The sequence below is a fragment of the Lithobates pipiens genome, unplaced genomic scaffold (genome assembly GCF_037356315.1).
Source record: "Lithobates pipiens isolate NorthernLeopardFrog02 unplaced genomic scaffold, aLitPip1_a1.2 Scaffold_10, whole genome shotgun sequence".
NCBI classification, from domain to species: Eukaryota; Metazoa; Chordata; class Amphibia; order Anura; family Ranidae; genus Lithobates; species Lithobates pipiens.
Window position 1 is genome coordinate 143,670,177 of NW_027507686.1, and position 18,521 is coordinate 143,688,697.

At 41.4% G+C, this 18,521-nt stretch overlaps 1 protein-coding gene across 1 annotated transcript in view; it reads right to left on the reverse strand.

Annotated features, from left to right (window-relative positions):
• Window positions 1-2,049: 2,049 nt before the first annotated feature.
• The window catches only part of BRD7 (bromodomain containing 7), a 66,077-nt gene continuing 49,605 nt past the window's right edge, over window positions 2,050-18,521 (reverse strand). The window contains exons 14-17 of the mRNA XM_077458402.1: window positions 9,090-9,204; window positions 8,006-8,149; window positions 2,369-2,512; window positions 2,050-2,190 (exon numbers count right to left, since the gene is read on the reverse strand). Coding sequence (XP_077314528.1) covers window positions 2,126-2,190; window positions 2,369-2,512; window positions 8,006-8,149; window positions 9,090-9,204 — 468 coding nt within the window. The 3' untranslated portion in view covers window positions 2,050-2,125. The remainder of the gene's footprint in view (window positions 2,191-2,368; window positions 2,513-8,005; window positions 8,150-9,089; window positions 9,205-18,521) is intronic.

An 18,521-nucleotide genomic window follows, 5' to 3' on the forward strand; every position in this document is an offset into this window, starting at 1 on the left:
GGTTAAAGAAAAACTCAATCTAAACACCTTTTAAGCAGTTACAGCAACAGTTTGTTTTCCTTTTGGGATAAAGGTTAAACCTTTAACCATTTTAAGCACCCCTGTCAAATTTAAATGGTTCGTCTCAACCCTCTAACTGACACGTTTGCTGGACAGCTTGGTCTGCTAAAGGAAGCTGAAAAATAGACTTACTGGCAGGATCACCAGGTGAGGCTGGGTGTACACTGATGTGAATTTCCCAACATCCAAATCCCTTGAGTGTGACCGGCTCTCAATGGGGCAGATTCACACATCGCCAGGGCGGCCGTGGAGCGGATTTGCACAGGGGTCCTGTGTGTCGTTGGCTCTGTTTCAGGTCTGAATTCAGGCCCGATTCGTCACTGAAACAAAGAACAGGCATGCACCGTACCCCTGCTGTGAGCCGCGTCTGCACACAGTAGGAACCCAACCACCAACAGGTAAAAAAAATAGAAAAATTTAAATGAATGCATTTGAATTAGTCTACCACTATTATTATACGAGGGTGTAGATGCTTCAAAATTTGTTCTGGGGGATGTGCATAGCCTTCCCTTTTTCTACTGGCCCCACCCAGGCTGTCTGTGGGGAGACCTACACCATTGCTCTCCATATATATATGTATAGATGAAGGGTACCTCTGAGCATCATGTTATAAAGGTTTGTTATAACTTTCGCATAAATCTTGATAAACATTTTTTGATCTTTCTAAAGACACATGGCCCTCTAAGTTCCTGGGGAAGCAGAACGCTTTGAGTCCACAAAACATGTTGAGCAACATGTAGCCTATCACAACCACTATAAAGGGATTGCGTTTTGGGGGAACCCATTATGCATCATTAAAGGATTCTCCCAAGTGGAAGACAGAGCAAAATCTATTTGGAGGATCGCTGTTATCTGTACTATCTTACATACTCAATTTTATGTGCAAATAATAATAATAAAAAAAAAAATTTAAGAAAATAGTTGCGGCTATGTGGTGCCTTAATAGTCCTGCCATCCAAAAACTTTATATAGTGGTGGGAAGGTGCTTTCTCTACGCTGAATGACAGAAATTGGGGCAAGGAGCGCACAGCACTCCCAGCAAGTGACATGAGCACTCGATTCCTCAATGATAACTCATTCTACTATTAACCAACGGAAATCTGGAATAGTAAATGGCAGCCAATGGTTTCAGTAACAGGGAACTGCTAGTACTTAGCCCACAAAGCCTACTCACTAAGTCTTTAGAGAGAGGGCCACACCTGTGGCTGTGCCAAAGCTCTGGACCTGGAATTGCTCCATAGCTAATGAATTGCACAACCCACTGCCTAAATTAATCATGCATTGCTTATTGTTCTCTATATATGGTCAATAATAATGTTAATGCAACGTTAACACAAAAACCCATGCATCTCATATACAAACTATATTTTTCTGTATACTAATCTTTCGGTATACTAAACCTGATTTCTACAATGTTTTACATATTGTACTGTAAGTGGACAAATGAGGGCATATATTATTTATAACATAGGCTTCTATTTATACATGTTTTTCCACAAAATACATTTTACTGATTTGATCCAATTGAAAAAAAAAAAGTGTAAATACTTGCTGAATCTTATGTGAAAACATAACAAAAATTGACCTCTTTGTGATACTTTATGCACGTTAAAGAATCAAAGCCCATTTGTTTTATATATTTGGTTTAAAAAGTATCCTGTGCATTGCTGTAAACACACAACTCCACTTTGTACTGTTGAGGCAGTAAATATGTTTTGGAGCAAAAGCACATGGCTCCATAATTACATCAAAAGCCCTGATTAATGTACACATCTTTGGCTGAGATTGCTAATCACTTCCTTTATATGGAAAAAATAATCAAACAAATCTTTTAATCACTTATTTTTCCTGCAAAGAAAATGAACACATTAAGGTGGTGAATGTACAGATCACGGTCTGTGAGATCTGCATGTTTATGGTCACCGTTAGATAGTAGGCCATGACTCTCACATCTATTTTTTGCATCCAATAAGTCTCAGATACATAAAGTACAAAAGCAAATTCACCAGGTTTATTGAATTAAAATGTAAATGGTACAAATATACAAGTTGGTCCATTTTGGTTACTATGATACAATCTGCAGACACTGGCTTCCATTTTTAGGTATTGCTTTCCTTTCTTGGGTATCTGCTGGAAAAACAGAGCAAGTTTATAACTCCTGATATCACATAACACACTAAACATTTCTTGTGAATAGGTAAATATATAAACATCTAATTTATTATACCCAATTATACATGACTATATAATGAGAAATGGGAATTTAACGAATTGTTACCAGTTTTTTAATATAAAAAAGAACACAAACCTGTTGTCAGATCAACTACCATGTCTTCTGTGTCCACATATGGAGCAATGATTCCCATTGCCTTACGTATTCCAGAAACACTGACAATGTCTCCTGGGTGCACTTGCTGGGTCAGTTCTTTCAGATTCTCATTTACTTTGTCAGCTAAAAAAAATAACAAAAAAAAAAAAACAAAAAAACAAGGTTTTACCAAAATTGGCATATTCTTTAAGTTAAGGTCCATGAGCTCAAAGTAATGCAGATAAAGCGGTGAAGACCATTCTGTTAGTAACTGGTTTCACATATGAAGAGCCATTATTGTCAGCTGCTTTCAATGGTAAAAATGATTTTAGACTGCTAACAGACATTCTTTAAGATGAAGCGAAAAAAAGCATAGGCCCAGGAAACGGGTATTCCGGACAGGATATATTTAGGATACTATTAGTGGTTTTTAACATTATGTCTTCTGCTCTAGGCATGCTTAAAAACAGAGAAAACATTTAAAGTGGGGGTTGGCAACCCATCGATCGGGGGCTACCTGTCGATCGCAGGTAGGTGACCGGGAACAGGTCTGCACCGCCAACCCCCCGCCTCCTACCGCTAGCTCAAGAAACGAAGGGTAACCCCTGGAAGTCACATATCTATGGTGTCCTACTGCAATGAATGGAGTGGCAACCTCAGCCTGGACTCCAGCCAGGACACTCCCCCACCACATTTCACTCCGTCCCCTGGAGTCTAGTCATGGGGATCCTACCACTAGCTGCCGTTCCTCTCTCAGTCCTCAGCCTCCTCCACTGCGCCTTCAATCTTCCACTCTCCCTCTCCCACCGCTGTCATCAGTGAACAGTGGAGAGCAAGAGGCAGCACACCTGAGGACAGAGGGCAGGGGGGAGGAGCTGGCATTCTGAGGGTAACGCACTCATTAACCATGTATTCTGAGGGTAAAGCATGCCTGATCCCTGTACTCTCTTTTAATACTTTTTTTTTAGGTCCACTGTGTTTCATATCTACATTTGGTGTTAACAATGCATCATCACCCGCAGTAGATCACAAAGACATTGTGTTTTGAACACGGTGCATGAAACACACATGGAACATGTCTTTCTGGCACAGAGTTCTTGTGTGAACGAACCCCAACAAGAGGACACTGAGCCTGGTGATCTTTGACTTAATCAGTGTTGTTCAAGTAGATCTCTGTCTCCCAAAGGTTGCCTACCCCTGATTTAAAGGAAAGGTTCACATTAGACCGAACTTTCCCAGACCCCTCTAACCCATTTGTGACAGGGCTGGTCTACCACTGTGTTTAATCACAATCAGTGGTCTCAGCAGTAACTTCCAGTAAACTTGAATGAGGCACCCAGATGGTGGTGGGGCATAGAACAGGTCAAATAGCTAGAGCGTTTTAGTCTAAAGTGAATCTGTTCTTTAGGATTAGGATTTTTACTTACAAATGGCTGGCTACATTTTCATTTTTTGTCAAACTGCAGTGTTCATGACGACAACCAATTATTACTCCCACGGGGGGGGGGGGGGGGGGTCTTTAATTTAGATCTATACATATTAGAATTGTTTAAATTTAGGAAGAAATTCTGTTACACTTCCCAGGCATTCGTTTCACCCAATTAGGCAAACCCCAGATACATACTCAAAAAAAAAGTACTCAAACTATTTTGGGTAAAAGGATAAATCACTAACTTCTGACTAATTATGTAACGGATCAAACCCTCTGGGACATGTAGCCTTATGCAGTCATTGTTATTTTAAAAACACTACTGGGTTTGACAGAAGCTTAATCAGCATTGAGTTAACCACTTGGCGTCGTGGGCTTTGTGGTGTAATATCTGAATGATGCCTGAGGTTACAGACGTCATTCATATATCGGCATTTTCAGCCGGCGATTCCCTGCACCATAAGAACAACCATAGCGGCTGTTCCGCCACTTGATCGTTCTTACGGGGGGTGGGAGGGAACCCCCCTCCCTCCGGTGCTTGTACCTACTCACCGCTTCCATCGGTGAGTCGGTCACAGGATCCGCCGACCCCGGATGATACCATAGAGATTTTCGGCAAACCAGACGGTCCACGGAGTCTCTATGATCGTTGTGCATTCAAATTAACGGTGCCGCTTTGGCTAGGATCGTTTTTTGTTTTTTTGTATTTTAGGCTTCCCAGCCTAGAGGTGAGATGTGGGGTCTTATTGACCCCATATCTCACTATAAATAGGTCCGATCACGCCATATTCCTATTACAAGGGATGTTTACATTCCTTGTAATAGGAATAAAAGTAATCAAAATTATTTATATTTTTTTAAAGTGTCAAACTAAAAAAAAAAAAAAAATTGAAAGCACCCCTATCCCCGTGAGCTGGTACGCAGAAGCGAACGCATACGTAAGTCCTGCCCACATATGAAAACAGTGTTCAAACCACACATGTGAGGTATCGCTGCGAACGCTAGAGCTAGAGCAATAATTCTAGCCATAGACCTCCTCTGTAACCCAAAACATGTAACCAGTAAAAAAATGTAAAGCGTCGCCTATGGGGATTTTTAAATACCAATGTTTGGAGCCATTCCACGAGCGCGTGCAATTTTGAAGCGTGACATGTTGGGTATCTATTTACTCGGCGTATCTTCCTCTTTCACATTATGCAAAAAAATTGGGCTAACTTTACTGCTTTTTTTTTTTTTTAAAGCATGAAACAGTTTTTTTCCTGAAAAAAAACGTGTGTTCGAAAAATTGCTGCGCAAATACCGTGCGAGATAAAAAGTTGCAACGACCGCCATTGTATTCTCTAGAGTCTTTGCTAAAAACATATATAATGTTTGAGGGTTCTATGTAATTTTCTAGCAAAAAAATTATGAAATTTACATGTAGAAGAGAAATGTCAGAATTGGCCTGGATGCAAAGTGGTTAAATAATTTTATTTGGTAGGTAGACAACTTACATATGCCACGCTGCATCAAAAATGGCTGTGCTACAAATGTACTTTAACCGCTTCAATACTGGGCGGTTTCACCCCCTTCCTGCCAGGGCCAATTTTCATCTTTCAGTGCTGTCACACTTTGAATAACAATTGCGCAGTCATCCAACGCTGTACCCAAATTACAGTTTTAGCATTTTCTTCCCACAAATGGAACTTTCTTTTGATGGTATTTAATAACTGTTTTTTTTTTTAAAGCAAAAAAAAAAAAAAAAAACAACGTAATAAGAATGAAAATTTCAAGTACATTTTCTTTTAGTACATTTTGTAAATAAGTAATTTTTCTTCTCCACTGATCTGCGCTAATGAAGCAGCACTGATAGGCTGCACTGATGAGGCGGCACCAATAGGTGGCACCGATAAGCACTTATAGGTGGCACGGATAGTCGGAATTGATGGGCGGGCACTGATTGTTACTGCTGGGGCTACATTGATAATCAGAGCACTGATGATGAGTGCCCTCATTACCTGTACAGTCTCTGCTATGAGGAGATGCTGCTGATCGACTCTCCTTGCTTCACACTGTTGGTGTGAGGCAAAGAGAGCCGAAAAACAGGCCTTTCAAGTTTACAACCATCGGCTGTGGTTGGACATATCACCAGCTCTTTATCCAGATCGTGACTGCGCAGTGTCCTAGGAACATGGCGTGACCACCACACTGCGCGTGAGAGTGGTGACACCAGGGCGATATCATGACAGCGCCCAGAACAAGAGGGGATCCTGCCCACCGTCATTTTAGACCCAGTTCACACTGAGGCAGCACGACTTGCAGAGAGACTGCCTCAGGCGACCAGGATCCGACTTTAGCGGCGGCTTGCAAAATGACTTCTGTATAGAAGTCAATGCAAGTCGCCCCAAAAGTCATACAGGAACCTTTTTCCAAGTCGGAGCCATTGCACAGAACGGGACGCGACTTGTCAGGTGGCTAAGTCGCCCCTGTGTGAACTGGCTCTTACTATACAGCAGTCGGGAGATAGTTAAAGCTGAAAATTAGGTGTGGTCATTTTTAAATCGTAACATTGGTCCACCAGCTTGTATGTAAATATGTGTATGACACCCATGGATTCCAGTGGACACTGGAAATGCCCAACAATTTTACAGGAAATAGAAAAACATGTTTTACTTCATCTTTATTTTAGTAATTTATAAAACAAATCTCAACTAAGAACAAACTGTTTAAAACAGTTCCTGGGCTTGAAAGATTTTACTTTTTACATACTAGGCTAACTTAACAATATGGTCATTTGAATTATGGATAGCGTTGAAGCATTTAAAATGCCATTCAGCTCCAGTTTGCAAATGTTGAACACAGATTTTAACAGGAGTACGGACTGCCACTTTACACAAACTGTAGCAGGCTTCAGCACTACTTGAAGCTTGTCAAAAGTCTGCAGTGCTGAAGCTTGTGTAAAGTGTCAGTCAGCACTCCTATGGGGATCTGTGTTCAAAATTTACAAAATAGAGTTGAAGGGTGCTTTAAAGGGTTAGAGAAAGCTGCTTGAAGCTTTGCAAAAGTTTGTCTCTCTTATACAAGCTGAAGCCCATGGGAAAACTTACAAAAATATTGTAACACCAAACTTCCATGTAGACAGTGTCCCTGGTTGGAACTGAAACCAAGACCAGAGCACCACAAGGTGAGATGGTAAATACATGTATTTTTAAACATTGTTGCAAAATTACAAAGCGCTACTGCTTCAAATTATTAAAACATGCCTTGTCTAAGGCCCCAATCACCTCTTACAAATTGTCAGAAGGCGTGACGCACCTTTGGGTGCCATTATTCTCTAATGGCACCCCCCAAACACGATGCAATTGTGTCACGATTGGCTTAGGCAGCAAACTGTGCCTTTGAAAAGCACTTGAAACTTGTAGCCCGAAAAGGGAGCAGGAGCGTTTTTTCGGACGACAAATTACAGTAAATGGGCTGACCCTATACGATATGCAAATCGCTCAACCAAAATCACGAGTGGGAATGCTTGTTCCCGCTACACGAATGTATGAATGCAGCTTCAAGGATTAAGGCCACTTGCACAAGGAAATACAAAATGCCAGTTTTTTAATTCATCTAAATAAGGATGCATTGTCTTCTATGGAACATTGCACACAGCTGTGTTAAGATCAGCGTACATAGACAGTACTTGCGTATATTACAACACTGGCAATAAAAGAGAAAAATTATATGCATGCAAAGGTCTTTACAGAACATTTTACTAAGGCTCTTTCTTTCAAGATCCTGACTAGAAACATCATTAAATTATTACGTCTGTGTGCAACTGGCCTCAATGCCTTGTTTACAAAAATATTTGGGTAGAAACTTCAAATCATTTCATAATTTTTGAAAAGCTGTAGTGCTTTCAAACTTTCCATTTGAAGTGTCAGAAACAATGTTTTGTAGTTCACTGTATTGTTGCATTTCCAAAGGGGGTTTTTCCATATCCAATTAAGATCTGGCTAGATTATAGCAAGACATTTTACTTGTTTAAAATGAAGTATGTGTAGCAAGAACCGGCCTTTCGGTGGCAAAAAAAATAAAAATAAAAAAATAAAATAAAAAAGGTACGCATTCGTATACATTTTTTCCAACATAGAATAAATGGCAAAATATATTTTTGAACAATATTTTTTTTTTTTAATGAAGTAGCAGATTTTCACTACATAAACAGTTTTATTGAAACTTACCAATCTGAACTTCCTTTACAGATGGAGCTAACAGACAGACCATATTAGGAGGCGGTTTTGTGCTTAGGCGCTCATTCTGAACCTCTTGCAATTCCCAGATTAATCTAGTGGTTTCATCCAACTTCCTCTGGAACTTCTCTGCTTCTGTAATTATATTGTGTTAGTACAGAATTTGTAGACGCTGAACATCAATTTCAGTTCCCCTGCCATAACTATAATAATAAAAAGCCTCTAGAGTCCCAGGTTTTTTTTTTCAGTGATGTCTCACTTCCACACATTATATCTTTTAGAATTTGTTTAGGACTTGTAGTCTACCCTAACATATTACACATCAGATTTTTTGGGACTGATCAGAAGTCAGTAGTAAATATGGATGTACATTTATTTTCTTGGGAATGGATACACATTTATTTTCTTAGGAATAAATTGCATATTTAAAAAAAAAATTCCTGTACATTTTTTTCAACACACCATTTACACACCCCCTATATTTATTTACCACATAATATAATCAATAAATTCTTCTGGTTAAAATGATATCACATTAGTGTGACTTTTTATGTAACTCAGGGGATCTGTAGAAGCATTAGCCGCCCAGGAGTTGACGATTTCAGCTTGTTTGTTTTGAGTACTGGATCCCAGCCGTCATCGACAGCCAGCGATTTATGCCTGAACCCCTGCCAGGACCTGCTTATACCCTGTGTGGTTTTAAAACAGAGAAGGAACTAATAGGCACTCTCCCAGTGCCATTTTAAGATCTCACTGGGGAAGCAAGTGGTTAATGTCTTTAAAACCTATCCTGAGGCCTGACCCTCAGCCAGAACAATCTTTACCTTGGCCCTGAAACCCTACTACTGCCTACAACTTCCTATGAGGATACCGGCTAGTCTATTCTGGGCTCTAGCTTGGAGTACATCTTTCCAACATTGATTCAGCCACAGAAACCAAGCAAACTTTGTTGAAGAAACATTACAGATGTGTGTACAAGATAACAAATGAAATCCACTGCGTACAAGATGTATACCCCACCCCCAGCAGCTGCAGCCTCATAACAGTCAAACCATAGCTGATGTTGTTTTCCCACCTTGAGAATCAAAGGCCTCTTCAAATAATCCCAGACCAACTACAGACTTTAAACTTGCAAACTGGTCAGTGGTGCCAACACAGTCCGACTTTGCTGAGGTTTCACTCACCGCTGCCTGTAAAACAAGTATAGTGAACAAGATGACATACATATACACACACACAATATATACAAACATATAGTATTATATATATATATTTAGATTTTTATAACAGCTTACCTGTAAAATCCTTTTCTTTGAAGTACATCATGGGGCACAGAGCCATAGTAGTTACTATGTGGGTTATAGGCCACCTTTAGGTGTGGACACTGGTATGGTCCAAGACAAGAAGTGCACTCCTTATATAACCCCTCGCACTACTGGGAGTACCTCAGTTTTGTAGCAAAGCAATACACGTGTATACCAAGAAGGGAGGGACCTCTGTGTCCCGTGATGTACTTCAAAGGAAAAGGATTTTACCGTTAAGCGGTTATAACAATCTTTTATTCTTATCGTACACCACGCAACACAGAGCCATAGTAGTTACTATGTGGGATGTCCCATCCATAGCAATGCCAACTGAAGGGGGGGGGGGGAGAGACACAACAAAAGTATGGCACAAAGAGACTAGAGGTCTTATACTGCTGCCTGCAGTACATTGCGCCCAAAGGCAATATCCTCATGACCTTATACATCTACTTGATAGACTGTAAATGTATGGACTGAAGACCAAGTTGAGGCCTTGCAGATCTGAGCCATGGAGGCTTGGTGATGCACTGCCCAAGAAGCACTAACAGCCCTGGCGAAGTGCGCTTTAATATGAAAAGGAGGAATTTTCCTTTTTAAACCATAAGCTTGAACAATCACTTGACAAATCCGTTTAGAAATAATAGATTTCAACGTTGCCTGTCCTCCTTTAGGACTGCCTGGCAATACAAACAAAACATCCGTTTTACGAATCTGAGGTCACTTTTAAATAGACCTTGACCACTCTCACCACATCAAGAGAAAGTAGTGACTTTTCTTCCACAGAACGAGGATCTGGAAAAAATGAAGGCAGAATAATATTCCGGTTTAAATGAAAACCTAACACTACCTTCGGTAGGAAGTTAGGATGAGGCCGCAATACAACCTTATCCTTATGAATAATCAAATATGGCTCTTTACAAGAAAGAGCAGCCAACTCTCATACTCTTCTTGCAGAAGATATGGCAACCAATAAAATGAATTTCTTCACCAAGAGAATATCTCAAATAAGCTCAAAAGGCTGTTTTTGTAAAGCCAACAGGACTAAATTTAAGTCCCAAGGATTCAGGGGTGACTTAACTGGGGGATTAATCCGCATTACCCCCTGAATAAAGTTACAAACCAGAGAGTGTGTGAAGTGGTCGTTGAAAAAATACCAATATGGCTGACACCTGGCCCTTGAAAGTACTTAAGGCCAGCTTAATATCTAATCCCATCTGTAGGAATTCAAGAATCCTACCCAGGACATATTTTCTTGGGTGCCAACCCCTGGATTCACACCAGGAGACATATGCCGTCCAGACTCTATAGTATACGACTCTGGAGGCTGGCTTCCTAGCATTAACCAAAGTAGAATCTACTGAATGTGACAGCCCATGGTCCTTTAGAATGTGGGTCTTAATAGCCAAACCATTAAATTCAGCGTTTGTAAGGTAGGGTGGAATACCGGACCTTGCAAGAGAAGGTCTGGCCACAGTGGTAGGGTCCAAGGGTCACCGCCATCTTTATGCTTTCAGCAAACCAAGAATTTCTGGGCCATGCTGGGGCCACCAGAATTATATATGGAGAATGTGCAGCGCTAAGCAAATAATGATCAATGTCAAAAATAAAATTGACATATGAAAAACTGCAATATAAATAGTGACATGTGTTCCGTGAGAAATTAATATCCAAGGTGTAAACAAAAAAAAACAAAAAAAAAAGGACTCAGACAAGTCCCAAATGTATTCCAAAGGAGTGAAGTTCAAAACATAAATGGGTAACAGTCACAAAAATCCTGAGTGAACATCCAAAATGTGACAAAAGGGAAAAGAGGAAGAACAGGGCACATAGCTTAATTATCTAAGGAATATTTATTTTGTTGTAAACATAAGAATTGCACTTACATGTTCCAGAGTAAAAACAAGTGCTTCAAATTAGACAGTAACAGGATCAGCATAACAACCCGAAGCGCTTCACTTAAATAGGCATCATCTGGGGGCCACCAGAATCACCTTCTTCCCCTCTTGCTTGATCCTGCAGATGCAGCAGAACAGGAGGGACCGCATAGATCAGTGAAAACGAATCCCGCAGAAAAACCAAGGCATCTGTTCCATATGCCATTGGATTCCCTTGTCCTTGACACAAAGTTGCCCATCTTGTTGTTGAACCTAGATGCAAACAGATCCACGTCCCGGAACTCCCCATTTTTGACATATTGACAGAAAGATGTCAGGATGAAGGGACCATTCTCCCAGGAACAATTGTTGGCGACTCAAGTAGTCCGCCTGCCAATTCTCTATCCCTGGAATGAAAATTGCTGATTGGCAAGGAATGTTGTTTTCTGCCCAAGAAAGAATATGATTGACCTCTTTCTGGGCCGCATGACTTCTTGTGCCCCCTTGGCGACTGATATAGGCCACTGCTGTGGCAATGTCAGATTGGATTCTGACAGGACAATTGCGTAGTCTGGACACCCAGGCCTCCAGGGCCAGGGGTACTGCCCGAATCTCTAGAAAATTGATGGGCGAGGTCATCTCTGATTTGGACCTTTTCCCTTGGACAGACGCTTCTTCCAGGACTGCTCCCCAGCCCAGAAGGCTAGCATCTGTTACCTCCTTCCAGGTAACTGGTAGAAAGGATTTTCCTTTTTGAAGATTCTTGGATATCAACCACCAATTGAGGCTCTGACGCACATTGGGGAATAAACGCATTGGGAAGTGCAGAGCTTGGACCTTCTTGTTCCAAGTTGACAGGATACTGGTTTGCGGCAGTCTTGAATTAAACTGCATATAAGGAACGGCCTCGAAAGAAGCCACCATCTTTCCCAACAATTTCATGCAAAGTCGAATAGAAGGATTCTTCTTTGGTTTTGAACAACTGAATCAGTTATGATCCTTTCCTGGGGCAAAGACACCCTCTTCTGAGCTGTATATATGATCAGTTCCAAATACTGCAATCTCCATGATGGTTTTAAGGAGGATTTCTCTAGGTTGAGAATCCAACCGAAGTATTCCAGGTAGCGGACTGTGGTGACCAAAGTTTGGTTTAAGAGGGCTACAGATTGATCTGTCAAGAGTAGATCGTCTAAGTAGGCTAGTACCGTTCTACCTTGATCCCTTAGCCTGGCTAAAGCAGGAGCCAGGACCTTTGTAAACACTTGAGGTGCAGTAGCTAGACCAAAAGGCAGAGCTACAAACTGGAAATGAAGATTTTCTACCTCAAAGCGTAGACATTTTTGGTGAGCAGGGAAAAAAAAAAAAAAAAATCGGCACATGGAGATAAGTATCCTTGATGTCGATTGATGCCAGAAGTTCTCCCCCTTGTAGGACGGAGACTACGGATCAGATTGACTCCATGCAAAAAGAACGGATATTCAAAAAAAGTGTTTAGGTCTTCGAGATCTAAAATGGGTCTGACATCCTCATTTGGTTTTGGAACTGAACAGGTCTGAATAAAACCCCAAACCTTGCTCTTCCAATGGGACTACCGATATCACTCTGAGACAGATGATCCAAAGCTAGACAGACTTTTTCACTGGATCTCTGGGAACGTTTGATCTGAGAAAACGAGAAGGGAACTCTCGGAACTCTAGTTTGTAACCTAGAGAAATTGAGGAAGCCACCCATCTGTCTTGACATTGTTCCTGCCAGATCTTTGAAAACTGTAGAAGCCTTCCCCTCACTTGAGCGCGTGGTGGCGCACCTTCATAAGGAGGCTTTAGTATTCTGTTTTGTGGGTTTCTTCCCCCAGGTCCTTTTTTGGCCCTGGGACTGACCATGAGGTTTACCTCTTGAACCCGGACGGTGGAGGCCATTGTGACTGCCTGGAGGCTGATGCCCTTGCATGAGCCGTGAGGCCTGGAGAATAGAATCTTTCATAGCATCTACTGTAAAAAACAACGCAAAATCCTGGGGCTGCTGATCAGGAATAACGGAGTACCTCTATAAACTGGTCATTTAAGGACTGAGATACACTGATCACTGCCAGCACAGGTTGAACAACTGAACCTGCAAGCGAAATATAGTTTTTAAAAAAGGAACTACAACTTCTTATCCCTTAGATCATTTAGCATATGAGCATTGTCTCCAGGTTTTTATTTACAGAGGCTATAGCAGCATCAATTGCTGGAACTCCAAGTATTGAAAACTTTTTCGGAGGAAAAAACTGTTTATCTGGGTGCTCCCACTCAGAATACATTAGATTCCTTAGCCATGAATGGATAGAAAAAGAATGAACAGATTGGGAAGGCTTTAGTGAGCCCAAAACAGAAGTGGGCTTATCGACGGACCAATTTAGTGAGAGACTGTACGAACAATCTTTCCGGCAAACCTGACACTTCCATATCAAATTCTTCGGAAGAGGAGACTTCAGCCTCTTCCTGGTCCTTTGAAAGAAAATTGCCATCTCTCGCTCCTTGTTCCTCAGCAAGAGGGTCCTGAGCGATGGACAGGTACCTGTTGCGCTTAGTCCGACTCTGGGATGCAATTAAAGCATACATTTTTTGCTCCAAGCTTAAAATGGTTGAAGAAAAAACCTCCTTAGTAATATACACAAGAGCTGCAGTGTTAAGAGCAGCTGCAACACTTGCCCCTCCTAATTACCCCTTCTTCCGCTCATAGCCGATGCACAAAGCAGAGGTGCTACCAGAATGAATGGATCCACTGCTTGAGCAATAATCCAGCCCTGTTGCTGCTATTAATGCTCAGTCTGATGCAGTAGTAAATGTGTCAAAGGAATGCCTGTGTCACCAAACCTCTTATATGCCACTTTCTCTTGTGTCCCTCCAGCAGCATGTAACAGCAAATGGTGCCTTTTAAAAAACATAGCTTCCAAAACTGGAAGGACACCAATGCCATGCTAAGCCAACTGACCCCCCCCCCCCCCCCCCATCGCTTCCCCTTTCTTTCTTTTTTTTCTTAAGAAGAGCTCATTCCCGCGGTAGCGTGGGCTCCTGATCCTATGGGATCCACAGGGAGGAATGGCGAGGGGGGGGGGGGGTCTGAAAGCCACCGAGTGGCGTGCCGTTCGCAACGTTTTTCTTTTTTTCAATTCTTGTGGCGCTTTTTCCCCCCGAGAAGAAGGGGAAGAAAAAACAGCACAGGGGGGCGTCTGGTGGGGAGAGGGAACCCCCCAGACTTAGCAGAGGTCAGCTGCTTGGCCGGAGGAAGAATAAACTGCTGCTTTCTAGACACAACATGGGCTTTCTGAGAAGCATGAGACGGTAAGTGCTCAATACAGCCCCAAGTGGTGACACATAGGCATGACAACACTTACTAAATTTAAAGGAAACAATCCTAAAAAATTTTTTAAAATTTCTTAGAAAACTCCACTTACCTTTCCCGCCACAGGGTTGTCCGTGGTAAACCAACAGACCCAATCTTAACCCCTCAAGGTGGGTTCCGGTAAACATTCAGGAGCTGGGGATCCTCAAGGAAACCCAGTCCTGGACCTGTAATAGCACCACCACCAGTAAAAACTTTATGGCCTTAATACAAAAAAGTACTGGATCCCGGGGTCCAGCTCTCTAAAAACAGAAGCGTTACAGGCAAGAACTCGTTTCTTCAAGTACCATTCAATTCGGCCATAAAGACACTTTGAATGGATCCAGCTGCATGGCTAGCCCCAGCAAGGATTGCTCCAGTGGAGCTCAGCACAGCACATCTTCACTTGTGACCAACACCTTAAACACTGGTGAAAAACTGAGGTACTCCCAGTTGTGGGAGGGGTTATATAGGGAGTGCACTTTTTGTCTTAGGGCATGCCAGTGTCCATCACCTGAAGGTGGCCTATAACCCACATAGTAACTAATATGGCTTTGTCCCGTAATGTACTTCAAAGAAAAGCATTTTACAGGTAAGCTGTAATAAAAATCCTATTTTTTCATGCATCATTTTAATTTAACAGTAAAAAATGTTTTATATATTTTTTTTCTCTCTGCCCTTAAACTCCTGTTCGTGATAACCACTTGTTTCCCATGCCTATTCTGGACACTACTCACATAAGCCTAAAATTCAGCTTTTTTTGCTAGAACCCCCAATCATTATAGATTTTTTAAGCATAGGCCCTAGTGTAAAAAAATTTTTATGTCACACGATATTTGGCCAGCCGTTTTTCAAAGGCAATATTTGGGAAAAAAATAATAAAATGTGAACCAGCTTTTTCTACCATTTCTTGGTGACTCAGACAGACCATTATTCAGGCTTATGGTCTCAAAGATGGGATGCTACCCTTTCCTGCCAAAACGCACTCCACTAGATCTGCAAATGCCTCTTACATGAGGCTACAATTTCTTAAATTGACATGGCTGCCAACTGATCTTCTGATCACACATTCAGTTTCACCGGATGAGGTTTACGCCCGATTTTATGGCAGCTTTAGGCCTTATACACACTGGGGCTCTTATAAATGCTTTTGTCCTGGCTGGAGAAAAGCAGCTGCAAAAATGCTCCCAAGGCACATACGATATAGTTTTTGCCCTGTAGCAGGGATGGGTTTATAAAAAGATGTCCACCTTTACAAACCCATTCCTGTTATAGGGCAAAACTGCAGGCATTAGTTCTAAATGCTGTATAATAAAGGGATCAACTGTCCTCATAATCAGATCCATTTTAATAGCCTTAGACCTGGCAGTCAGATTTGACAGATCAAGGTCACAGCTAACACAGGCTGCAGGCAGGACCTGCCAGGGAGAACAGAGAGAGGGCTTTCAGCCCTTAAGCTACGTAGATTGGGAACAGTGTGGGTAGAGGCTACTGGTTGACTCTCTAGCTTTAAAGTGGTGTGTGAACATCAATAAAGGCCACAATAGTGTTGTTTAGTTTGAGATGGCAGAAGACGGCAGCTCTGCTGAGGCAGGTTCAGCATGGAAGGGCAGCAGAGACATCAGAGAATTCCAGCTTCCAGTCCTCCTGTAGCTAGCAGTGAAATCCTAAAGTATATGACTTCCCTGTGTCCTTCTATGAACTATGAAAACCATACTACAGTCCCACTTAAAAAATAAAACAAAATGATTTTTAAAAAATAACCTTATAGCCTAGAACACATTCATAAAATTATAAACAAAATAATCCACAGTGCACAAAGAGGAAAAATATACCAATCCTGCAGCAGCTAATTTAAAACTCCAATCCTCCAAGAGTATTCACTATGAAATCAAACATGTCCTTTAAGTAGCGTTTGCACTTCTTTATAGAGGTAGACTGGAGTACCTTACTTACAGCATAGCACAAAGTGTTACATAGCCTGGTTAAAACAAAGACAACTCCATCCACTTCAAACAATAAAAAAAATTAAAAAAAATTAATCATACAATTCAATATACACAATCCTATACCCACAGCTGATCCAGAAGAACGGAAAAAAATACCCAAACCATGAACCAATTTTCTCCAGCAGGGGAAAAGAGAATCCTTCCTGATCCCAGAGAGGCACTTGGATATTCCCTGGATCAACTTTACCGAATAAATGTTAGTATCCAGTTATATTAGGTACATTTAGAAAATAATCTAGGCCTTTTTAAAGCAATCTACTGAGCTAGCCAGAACAAGCTCTTGAGGGAGTCTTTTACACATTTTCACAGCTCTTACCGTAAAGAAACCATTCCGTATTTGGAGATTAAATCTCTCTTCCTCCAGAAGTAAAGAGTGCTCCCTTGTCCTCTGTGATGACGTTAAAGTGAAAAACGCAACACCACATTCACTATATGGACCACTTATGTATTTATACATGTTGATCATAAACCTCCCCCTTAATATTCTCTTCTCAAGAAATAATAAATTCAGTTTCTCTAATCTTCCCCGATATGCTCTTTGTGAACTGGTGTCCAAAACTGAATTGCATATTCCAGTTGAGGACTACATTTGTACAGGGGTAAAATGATATCACTCTCTCTCTGGAGTCTATGCCTCTCAATATAAGAAAGGATTTTGCTCTCTATGGAAACTGCAGCTTGGCATTGCATACTAATATTAAGCTTATGATCTACCAGAACACCCAGATCCTTCTCCACCATTGATTCCCCCAACTGTACTCCCCCTAGTGTGTAAGATACATGCATATTCTTAGCCTCCAAGTGCATAATTTTACATTTATCAACATTAAACCTCATCTGCCACATACAGTGCCTTGCGAAAGTATTCTGCCCCCTTGAACTTTTCAACCTTTTGCCACATTTCAGGCTTCAAACATAAAGATATAACATTTTTATTTTTTGTGAAGAATCACCAACAAGTGGGACACAATTGTGAAGTGGAACGAAATCTATTGGATTTTTGAAACTTTTTTTTTTTATTAATAAAAAAATGAAAAGTGGTGCGTGCAAAATTATTCGGCCCCTTGCGTTAATACTTTGTAGAGCCACCTTTTGCTGCGATTACAGCTGCAAGTCGCTTGGGGTATGTCTCTATCAGTTTTTGCACATCGAGAGACTGAAAATCTTGCCCATTCTTCCTTGCAAAACAGCTCGAGCTCAGTGAGGTTGGATGGAGAGCGTTTGTGAACAGCAGTTTTCAGCTCTTTCCACAGATTCTCGATTGGATTCAGGTCTGGACTTTGACTTGGCCATTCTAACACCTGGATACGTTTATTTGTGAACCATTCCTTTGTAGATTTTGCTGTATGTTTGGGATCATTGTCTTGTTGGAAGATAAATCTCCATCCCAGTTTCAGGTCTTTTGCAGACTCCAACAGGTTTTCATCCAGAATGGTCCTGTATTTGGCTGCATCCATCTTCCCCTCAATTTTAACCATCTTCCCTGTCCCTGCTGAAGAAAAGCAGGCACAAACCATGATGCTGCCACCACCATGTTTCACAGTGGGGATGGTGTGTTGAGGATGATGAGCTGTGTTGCTTTTACGCCAAACATATCGTTTTGCATTGTGGGCAAAATGTTCGATTTTAGTTTCATCTGACCAGAGCACCTTCTTCCACATGTTTGGTGTGTCTCACAGGTGGCTTGTGGCAAACTTTAGACGAGACTTTTTATGGATATATCTTTGAGAAATGGCTTTCTTCTTGCCACTCTTCCATAAAAGGCCAGATTTGTGCAGTGTATGACTGATTGTTGTCCTATGGACAGACTCTCCCACCTCAGCTGTAGTTCTCTGCAGTTCATCCAGAGTGATCATGGGCCTCTTGGCTGCATCTCTGATCAGTCTTCTCCTTGTCTGAGCTGAAAGTTTAGAGGGACGGCCAGGTCTTGGTAGATTTGCAATGGTCTGATACT